We start from the raw sequence: 10,637 nt of genomic DNA, 5'->3' as shown, positions 1-10,637 counted from the left end.
TTTTATTTATTTAAATATATTTTTTATTATTTGTTTCGGTTTTCGTTATTTTAGTTCAAGTTAAACTAAATGAAAATAGCAAACTAGCTGAAATAAATAAATGTAAAAATAATTTAATAGTAAAACAGTAAAAAATATTTAATAAATATAAATTTTTAAAAAATTAAATAAAATTTTTTACTTTATGTATTGAACCTTTTTTCATGGTTTAAATTTTAGTTAACTACAATAACCTGGTTTTTATAAGTCTATATGGTTTTTATTCATTTTTATTTCAGTTTTAGTTTTAGTTATTTTAATACATAAAGTTAAACTAAATGAAAATAAGAAATGTGGCTATGGCAGTTGGCTGAAATAAAATAACTGAATTAAAATTATTAATTAAAATTTAAAATAATTCAAAAAAAAAAAACTTTTTTTTTTTTCATTTAAAGTTCATGTAATGAAAGGTTTTCATGGTTTTAGTTTTAATTTACTATAATAACCCTGTTGTTGACCTTCACTGATTTGAGTAGCCAGACTCTGATTAAATATTAAATATTTGTGATTAAATATTAAACATCACATTTACATAAAGTATTCTGTACTTTATGTAAATGTGATGCATCTGCAGCTCTTACCCAGTACAGTGATGTCTATACTGGCTGAAGCTCTCTGGTTCAGCACACCCTCATGCACGTGACAAACATACTGTCCTGATCTGGCCAGAGACACGTCTGTGATGTTGAGACAGGACCGCATGCTCATGGACGACAGGACGTCAGTCAAGGGCTCAATGTCCCCCACCTGAGGGGCAACACATTTGGGGTTTCAGTGTCAGAAATCAACTTTTCCATTAGCATGCAATATTTGCTCCCGGAAACTGATTTTCAGGGGTATTTCTTTTCTTTTAACAGACTTTTTTTCTCATAATAAAAACATGTGCTCCTCACGAAGGTGTGGCTGCACATCTTGAGCTCATTTCAACATGCGGAGCTTCTCACGGGAGCGCTAAGTGCTCGAGAAAATAATGAAAACAAAGAGTTGAGCCCACTCACGTCTTTGTGGGGAAAGTCCCAGGAGAAGAAGACGAGCTCCACGCCGTGAACGGTGCAGTTGACGTTCAGCGTCTCGCCCTGTTTCAGGACCGTTTTGGAGGCGTTGATGTAGGGATCCAGAGCCTCGGGAGCTGAAGCCATGTGTGTGAAAGAAAGAACAAAAACGGCTATTGTTTGATGGAAAACAAATCATCTGATGTGTTTGTGAGAGACTCGGTCCGGTTAATGATGACACAGATGTGCAACACATGGACTCTCTCCATGATTTAACCGTCTTACAAATACAAATGAAAAGAAAATGGTGAGCGTTTTAACTCAAAACAGCAAATAACTGCCTGTAATGTTGATACATGAATGGTAAATACAGTCATAAATGTCTGTAATATTAAAGCATTAGCAGACCATATGTCTAGGACAAATATGAAAATCCTTTCTCCTACACTAAAAAAAATGCTTGTTTATGCTTAAAACCAGAGCAAATATCTGCCAATGAGGTCAGAAAAATAAACTTGAGTCAAACAAAAAAATAAATAAATATATAAATAAATAAATACTTTTTCTTGCCCTATTGGCAGATATTTTTGTTGGTATTTATAAAAATTATATTCATTATTTTAATTAAAACATTTTTTTCAGAAAACAAGAATTAATATCTTAAAGCATTTTGCTTCTTAACTTGATGTATCTTGATTTGAGAATGTTTATGTATTTGTACTGAAAAAAAGACAAAAATGCAAAAAAAAATATATATTTATTTAATTAATTACTTGCTTTACTAAAACTGAATTAGTTTCATAGTTTCATGCATTTTGCAACACTGACTCTGTTATTGAGCTAAATTGAATCATCACTGAAATAAATTGGGCTGAATACACTACACAAAGTCTTTTTGTCTTGTTTCATTACAGTAAAACAAATCTTCAAAATAGTCATCAATATCTGCCAGTGGGGTCAGAAAAATAATCTTGTTTCCCTTTGAATTGAGCAAAAATCCTTTAATTTTGATAGATTTCCCTGAAAACAAGAACATCGCAAGTTATTTTGTTTATCAAGTAAATGTATCTTGATTTAAGAAAATTTAGATATTTGTACTGAAATACTGTACAAGACAAAAATACTGAGAAAGAACGTCATTTTTGGCAGTAAAGAAAATAATGAGATTAAATGGAGAGCAAACTTTTGTTGTCTGCTCAGATTTGCAAAGAAAATAATCTCAATATTTTATTGCTCTGTACTTTTACTGGTAGTGACTTATTATAGTCTGTTTTGAACATTTGAGACAAAGTTGATACTTAAAGCACAACTGGAAATATCAGTAAGTTTACTGAGCAATAAATGAACAGCATTTGAGCAAAAAAAGACCCTTTTAATAATATAAAAAAAGGATTGGATCAAGATGCAAAGGTACCAAATATACTGAAGACATAGAAGCTGACGGACTCTTTCTCCTCTCCGTTTAGCTCTCCTTTGCATTTGTAGGTTCTGTCCTCCAGGGCGGCGCTGAAGCCCACGCTGGGGTTGTACGAACCCTCCACCATTATCTCAGAGTCACTCTCGTACAGCGTGACGTTTATCGAGGGATTTGTCACCAGACATGGGATCGTGCCTTCTTCTTTCGTCTTAGTCACCATTAAATGATCGTTCTCCAGGAACCACACCTCAGGATCTGAGGAGGACAGAATCAGAGAATCAGTGTGTGTGTGTGTGTGTGAACAAATGAATGGATAAGTAAATAAATGCACAAATGAATGAATGTAAGCATCAAATGGATGGATGCATGAATGAATGAACAAACAAATCAATATGGGAAATAATAAATGAATGAATGCGTGAGTGAGTTGAGTAAGTGAATGAAAGAATCAATATGAGAATTAATAAATGAATGAATGTTTGAGAATAATAAAAGAATAAATGCCTGAGTGAATGAACAAATTAATGTGAGAATTAATAAATGAATTGTGTGAGTGAACAAAAAAATCAATGTGAGAATCGATGTGTGAGTGAATGACAGAATGAATCATTTTGACAATCAATAAATGAATGAATGCGTAAGTAAATGAATAAATGAATTAACTAATTCATGTAAGAATTATTAAATGAACGATAATGATAATTAATGAAAATAATCAATGTGAGAATCAATCAATAAATGAATGAATGCATTAGTGAATGAACAAATAAATCACTGTGAAAATCAAATAAATACATGCATAAGTGAATGAATGAACAAATCAATATGAGTAATAATGAATGTATGCATGACTTCATTAAATCAGTGTGAAAATCACCAAATGAATGAACGTATGAGTGAGTGAGTGAGTCAGTGAGTGAGTCAGTGAGTGAGTGAATACACAAATAAATGAAAAAAATATGGAAGTGGGTAAATAAATCAAATAAAAATCACACAACGTTATATGAATGAAAAAATCCCATTCAAAACTACCTAAAACATGTTTTGATGTTAAAATTAGCATTTCTAATGTTCAAATGTTCAAATAAATTATATATGTTGTTTTTTTTAAACTCGACCTACTAGTAAAGTAATTTACAAATGAACTAGTTTCGAATCTTTTCATGAGTTCTTACCAGGCACAAAGACGGCCACCTCTCTGGTCTCATCTGTCCCGTTCTCCGAACACACATAAACGCCCGTGTGTCTCCACGTCACCTGCTCCAGACTGAGAACGCTGGAGGACGAACTTGGCTTCTCGACGTGGAACTCCGGAACTTTCTCCTCCCGTTTGAAGCGCCAGGTGACTTCATTCCAGCCGGAGCAGGTGATGCTGAAGGAGGAGTTGATGGAGAGGATGACCTGAGAGACGCTGGGATTGAGCTCCAGACCTGAGCTACCCAGACAGAGCAGGAGCAAACCTGCACACAAACCAGCATTCAGATTAGCACAGCTTCACTCAAACAACACAGCTCTACAACAACTCAAGGTGTGCATAAATCATTTAAGAAAAACACGTCATGAGAATTTCGGAATGAATATTTTAATGCCATTTTTATTTTGTTTGTTAATTATAACCATATTCTTTTGCATGCATTGCTCCATTTTAAGATTCTGGGTTATTTTGCTTCTACAACATGTCTTTGTTCAAACATTTTATCTATATGCATCTGTAGATTTCAATTACAATAACCTAATTTATCACAATTTTAAGGTAGGTTTTAAGGCGAGTGAGTGAGTGAGAGAGTGAGTGAGAGAGTGAGTGAGTGAGTGAGAGAGTGAGTGAGAGAGTGAGAGAGTGAGTGAGTGAGTGAGTGAGAGAGTGAGAGTGTGAGTGAGAGAGTGAGTGAGAGAGTGAGAGAGTGAGTGAGTGAGTGAGTGAGAGAGTGAGAGTGTGAGTGAGAGAGTGAGTGAGAGAGTGAGTGAGTGAACGAACAAATCAATGTTAGAATCAATAAAGGAATGAATGCATGAGTGAATGAACAAATAAATCACTGTGAGAATATAATAAATAAATGCATAAGTGAGTGAACTAAATCAATATGAGAAATAATAAATGAATGAATGCATGACTTCATTAAATCAATGTGAGAATCCCCAAATGAATGAACGTATGAGTGAGTGAGTGAGTGAGTGAGTGAACGAACAAATCAATGTTAGAATCAGTAAAGGAATTCACACGCATGAGTGAATGAACAAAATAATCTATTTGAGGAACAATAAATGAATACACAAATAAATGAAAAAAATATGGAAGTGGGTAAATAAATCAAATAAAAATCACACAACGTTATATGAATGAAAAAATCCCATTCAAAACTACCTAAAACATGTTTTGATGTTAAAATTAGCATTTCTAATGTTCAAATGTTCAAATAAATGATATATGTTGTTTTTTTTAAACTCGACCTACTAGTAAAGTAATTTACAAATGAACTAGTTTTGAATCTTTTCATGAGTTCTTACCAGGCACAAAGACGGCCACCTCTCTGGTCTCATCTGTCCCGTTCTCCGAACACACATAAACGCCCGTGTGTCTCCACGTCACCTGCTCCAGACTGAGAACGCTGGAGGACAAACTTGGCTTCTCGACGTGGAACTCCGGAACTTTCTCCTCCCGTTTGAAGCGCCAGGTGACGTCATTCCAGCCGGAGCAGGTGATGCTGAAGGAGGAGTTGATGGAGAGGATGACCTGAGAGACGCTGGGATTGAGCTCCAGACCTGAGCTACCCAGACAGAGCAGGAGCAAACCTGCACACAAACCAGCATTCAGATTAGCACAGCTTCACTCAAACAACACAGCTCTACAACAACTCAAGGTGTGCATAAATCATTTAAGAAAAACACGTCATGAGAATTTCGGAATGAATATTTTAATGCCATTTTTATTTTGTTTGTTAATTATAACCATATTCTTTTGCATGCATTGCTCCATTTTAAGATTCTGGGTTATTTTGCTTCTACAACATGTCTTTGTTCAAACATTTTATCTATATGCATCTGTAGATTTCAATTACAATAACCTAATTTATCACAATTTTAAGGTAGGTTTTAAGGCAAAACACTACAGGCAATGCATTGGTTAATTTTACGATTTTAAACTATTTTGCTTCTATAACATGTCTTGTTTCAAAAGAGTGGAAAAAAACATCCAAAATACACATTTAAGATTTATTACACTTTATCTATTTGCATCTGGCACCGTTTGTTTTTAATAACCAAAAGTGTGAAATAAGCAGTAAAAGAAAGCCTTCTGAGTTCTATACATTAAATGAGTCATGTGCAGAATATACTGAGCTTTAGGTTTGAGTTTATTTGGCTAAGTCTTGACAGTAACATTATTTTGGGGGTTTGTTTAGTCTGTTACCTGTTGTCATGGCAGTCAGTTGGGACCGGCTGAAACTCTTCATGCTGTCTTCCAGAGCAGGACACGTTTAGACTCTGCAGACGGAAGGAAAACAACTCAGGATTGATTCGGCTCAAAGCTAAAGGAAACAGCAATCTTACCAAACTCACCTCGACATTTATTTTTACAAAAGAGAAAATTGACCCAAGTGTGACAAATTCCTCTAGTGAAGTTCTTTTAAAAACTCGTGCAGTCATGAGTTTATGACTGTATTTCCACGACAGGATCTTTAACTTTGACTGGATGTGCCTCCCGTGTGTCCAGCGCTGTGGAATAACACACGGGTCGTTTCTCACACAGGCTTCAGAGAGGGACACACATGCCTGACTGCACACAAACAGTAGCATGTTTCACAAACGCTGTTATTGTTGCATTTTTCACTGCGGCACATTCACTGGCATCTACTGTGGTCATGGTGAGCATCCCAACAAAACAACAGCATAATAAAAACAGAAAAACAGAAATAAAATAAAATAAAATAAAGCTTTTCTCCACAACAATACACGTGATTTGGGGAATCAATCCTGCAGGACAATGCACAAACTCAACATTAATAGTGTTATTAGAGAAACTAAACAAAAAAAAATCACTACTTAAACATTAACTGAAATAAAATAAAATAAAATAAAATAATAAAAACTTTTATTTCAGTTATTTGTCAAGGAAATATTTCTCGTCTTTGATTAGTTCAAATTGTTAAGTACTAAAGTAAGTAACTTGTAAATAGTAGTAAAAACTCAAATTAAACAAATTAACGAATAAATATAAAATAATAAAAAACTATATGGACATTTAAAAATAACAAAAACAGAACAAAATTACTAAAAATTCAACTAAAATTAAAGTGAAAAAAAAAAACATAAAAAAAACATCTAATTCAAAATATTTACAAAACAGTACATCAATGATACTAAAACAACGCTGGTTAGTGTTAATACATAGAGGTTTGATCACATTATTATCTGCACTATTAGTACTAGTAAGGACTGACTTTGTTGTCATGGCAGTCAGTTGGGACCGGCTGAAACTCTTCATGCTGTCTTCCAGAGCAGGACACGTTTAGACTCTGCAGACGGAAGGAAAACAACTCAGGATTGATTCGGCTCAAAGCTAAAGGAAACAGCAATCTTACCAAACTCACCTCGACATTTATTTTTACAAAAGAGAAAATTGACCCAAGTGTGACAAATTCCTCTAGTGAAGTTCTTTTAAAAACTCGTGCAGTCATGAGTTTATGACTGTATTTCCACGACAGGATCTTTAACTTTGACTGGATGTGCCTCCCGTGTGTCCAGCGCTGTGGAATAACACACGGGTCGTTTCTCACACAGGCTTCAGAGAGGGACACACATGCCTGACTGCACACAAACAGTAGCATGTTTCACAAACGCTGTTATTGTTGCATTTTTCACTGCGGCACATTCACTGGCATCTACTGTGGTCATGGTGAGCATCCCAACAAAACAACAGCATAATAAAAACAGAAAAACAGAAATAAAATAAAATAAAATAAAGCTTTTCTCCACAACAATACACGTGATTTGGGGAATCAATCCTGCAGGACAATGCACAAACTCAACATTAATAGTGTTATTAGAGAAACTAAACAAAAAAAAATCACTACTTAAACATTAACTGAAATAAAATAAAATAAAATAAAATAATAAAAACTTTTATTTCAGTTATTTGTCAAGGAAATATTTCTCGTCTTTGATTAGTTCAAATTGTTAAGTACTAAAGTAACTTGCTTGTAAATAGTAGTAAAAACTCAAATTAAACAAATTAACGAATAAATATAAAATAATAAAAAACTATATGGACATTTAAAAATAACAAAAACAGAACAAAATTACTAAAAATTCAACTAAAATTAAAATGAAAAAAAAAAACATAAAAAAACATCTAATTCAAAATATTTACAAAACAGTATATCAATGATACTAAAACAACGCTGGTTAGTGTTAATACATTGATCACATTATTATCTGCACTATTAGTACTAGTAAGGACTGACTTACACAACTAATAAAGATGTCTGAAAAACTAGATAAAGTCTGTAATATTTAAGACTTTAGCACTATTTACTTCCAAAATGCATGCGAGTATCTTTCAGTGCTTCTAAAACTGCATACAAACATTAAAGTTTACAGGATCTGTCTAATTATGAGAGATTTGATCCCTTTCAAGGTGTTCTAGAGATCATTCACAGAGGCCAGAGGTCACAAAAGACCCAAATCCTCCAGGATGTATGTGTGTGTGTGTGTGTAAGTAAACACTAGGGTTAATCGTAATGGGGTTGTTGGGGGTGGAAATGGATAAACGGATGAATGGAGTGGGGGTGAGTGTTTTAGAGGCCTGGAAACAGTTAAAGCTGGATCACTGGGTGCAAAATCAGGGTGGGAAAACTTGAGAGGGCGGAAGAACATATCGCAGAGAAGAGGCGGAGAGCAAAAAAAACGGAGGAGGAATCCTTCGAGGGAGTCGCTGGAAAAAGAGTGAAATGCGTAACTCTGGAGAAATGTTCTTAACTCGTAAAAGATGTTCGGCAGGGTGATCTAATCATGACTATTTTTAGCCACACGATTAAACTCAAGAGTTGCTTCATGAAATAAAGCAGATAACTTTCAATAAGAAATCATCCTCCTGCTCTAATAAACTTGAGCTAAAGGCAAGACACAACTCTAATGTAGTCTATTTACCTGGGGTGTCTTGCCTTAACAGCATGAATGTTCACTATATTATATTTTCGGTTGTAGTATTTACTCCACTGGTTAACTGTGAGATCTGATGCTGTTTAACGCAGATGCACCATATTGAAAACATTTTCCGACAAGGCAATCAAAAGGAAGCAATAATGTGCTATTGTGTGTTTTACAACTCTTAGCACTATCTCACCGAAGCAATCAAAATCAAGCATCCCGCACAAATCCTGCATCTCTCTCGTGCCTAATATACTGCCAGAAGAAAAGTGTACTTCATAAAGTGCTGCCGGTCCCTCAGGAGCGACGTATAAGAGAACGAGGAGCCTCGAGTGCTGTTATAGTTGCTTTAGGAGGAGTTTGTCCAGTGTGTATTCCCAGAAAAGACTTGGAAACTTTCTCATGATCTCCAATACACAGGGGACGCGCTCAGAGACCCCAGGAGTCGTGTTTACACATATAAGAAAAGACTGTAAAAATAGGGCACAATGTACTGTGTTAATATGATCATTTCCTGATTTTTCACAAGTGTTGTATCTGTTTTTGAGTTACGTGTTGCATGAGTTTTAGAGTTAAAGGATGTTCTGGCTGAAAATGACCAGTACCTTTTCTGTTTTTCCATCATTTTTTCTTACAGTGCAAGGCCACACTGCAGGACACTCATTCAAACATTTACTATTTTTGTACTCATTCATATACTCAGCCCTGATGGCATGCCAAACAATGCAATGAAACACTAAACTAGACATTAGGAACAATGACAAGCAGCAAAAAGCAATATGTCAGTTATATACAGGTTTGGAACAACTATTGAAATGCATAAAAATAATGTGAAGAAATAATCTTTAAATAAAATAATCAAATAAAATTAAAAAACACTAATTTAATAAAATGTGTATACATTTAAATTTAAAATTAAATTTAAATACATTTAAAGGTAAATAAAATAAAATAACCAACACACTTATCCTCAATGAGACATGTGATTTGATTAATTATTCATGTCTGGAGCACACACACTGCAGGATGATTATGAGTAAATTAACTAACCATTATAAAAAAAATAAAAAATAAAATAAAAATGTGCATTTATTTTTAATTAGAAAATACACATTTCAATTAATAATATTAATAATAATAATAATAAAAAAAACTTGATTTGAGGAGACCTTCATGTCTGGAGAACAAATGCTGCAGGATGACCATCATGTAAATAAATGAACAAACCATTTACACCATCTGTAGATGCACTAAAAGTCAATGCAAATAAAAACAAGCAATTTTGAAATGAGAAACATCAGGTCTGTGAGCTGCAGCTAGTTTCCTAGTTTTATAATGTGCTGAATCCTCTGAAAGCTGCTGTGAAACCAAGAGCACCAGGGAAAAAAAACATAACGTCTGAAAAAAAGGCGAGATGAATACGGTGGAATATTTCGCTGCCAAGCAGCCCAGCAATGAAAAGAGCTCTGAATCAAACCCTTTCAGAGGGAGAGAAAGAGAAAGACTGGCTAAAAAACACAGAATATGAAAGACTAAAGAACGGTAACTCTAAAGGAAAGAGAGAGGCCATAATGAGGCTGACGTCCATGTCAGAACGGCCTCTTTTTCATGCTAACGTCTCTCTGGGCTCTAGAAAAGCTTGACCGCGGCCAACCTGCGTCAGAGAGAGCGCAGACTCATGCAAGAGCCGCCAGATCGCTCAAAAGAACCAATGCTGCAGAATACAAGGAAAATCTAATGCTGCCATTGTCTTCGACCCACGTCTGGCACTGTTGACTTCAACATCAGCAGAAATAGCAGCTAAAGCAGCATCAAAAAGCCAGAAATCATTTATGATTGCAGCTGGGATCACAGCAAACCCGAGGGCGTTGCTATGCAGTTGTTAAGGTGTTTTAAACATGTAAGAGTGTTGTTATGCATTTCTAAGGTATTCTGTATGGTTGCCAGGGCTTTCTAAGCATTTTAGAGTGTTGCTATGTGGTTTTTAAGATGTTCTGGGTGGTTGCCAGGGCATTGCTATGCAGTTGCTAAGGCGGTTTAAGCAT

General features: G+C 34.9%; 2 protein-coding genes across 2 annotated transcripts in view; both read right to left on the bottom strand.

The window, feature by feature from the left end:
• Positions 1–3,700, bottom strand: part of LOC107754478 (platelet-derived growth factor receptor beta-like) — a 22,556-nt gene extending 18,856 nt beyond the window's left edge. The window contains exons 1-4 of the mRNA XM_016570937.1: positions 3,624–3,700; positions 2,446–2,703; positions 1,038–1,168; positions 621–786 (exon numbers count right to left, since the gene is read on the bottom strand). Of these exons, the coding sequence (XP_016426423.1) occupies positions 621–786; positions 1,038–1,168; positions 2,446–2,668 (520 nt within the window). The 5' untranslated portion in view covers positions 2,669–2,703; positions 3,624–3,700. The remainder of the gene's footprint in view (positions 1–620; positions 787–1,037; positions 1,169–2,445; positions 2,704–3,623) is intronic.
• LOC107754517 (platelet-derived growth factor receptor beta-like) lies at positions 3,610–6,298 on the bottom strand. The gene is made up of 4 exons (XM_016570993.1): positions 6,004–6,298; positions 5,855–5,928; positions 4,954–5,238; positions 3,610–3,908 (listed from the first exon to the last, which is right to left on the bottom strand). Exons 2-4 carry the CDS (start codon positions 5,895–5,897, stop codon positions 3,610–3,612), a joined length of 627 nt encoding a protein of 208 aa, XP_016426479.1. The 5' UTR covers positions 5,898–5,928; positions 6,004–6,298.
• Positions 6,299–10,637: the final 4,339 nt, after the last annotated feature.

This window comes from Sinocyclocheilus rhinocerous, unplaced genomic scaffold (genome assembly GCF_001515625.1).
Source record: "Sinocyclocheilus rhinocerous isolate Xijiao unplaced genomic scaffold, SAMN03320098_v1.1 scaffold50, whole genome shotgun sequence".
Lineage (NCBI taxonomy): Eukaryota > Metazoa > Chordata > Actinopteri > Cypriniformes > Cyprinidae > Sinocyclocheilus > Sinocyclocheilus rhinocerous.
This window is presented reverse-complemented; position numbering and strand designations above follow the sequence as displayed.

Excerpts from the sequence above, each read along its gene's own strand:
- LOC107754517 (XM_016570993.1), bottom strand. The coding sequence starts at position 5,897 with ATGAAGAGTTTCAGCCGGTCCCAACTGACTGCCATGACAACAG. Across the intron at positions 5,239-5,854 it reads ACTGACTGCCATGACAACAG|GTTTGCTCCTGCTCTGTCTG; the intron begins GTAACAGACTAA and ends GTTTGTGTGCAG. Across the intron at positions 3,909-4,953 it reads GGTGGCCGTCTTTGTGCCTG|GTTTGCTCCTGCTCTGTCTG; the intron begins GTAAGAACTCAT and ends GTTTGTGTGCAG.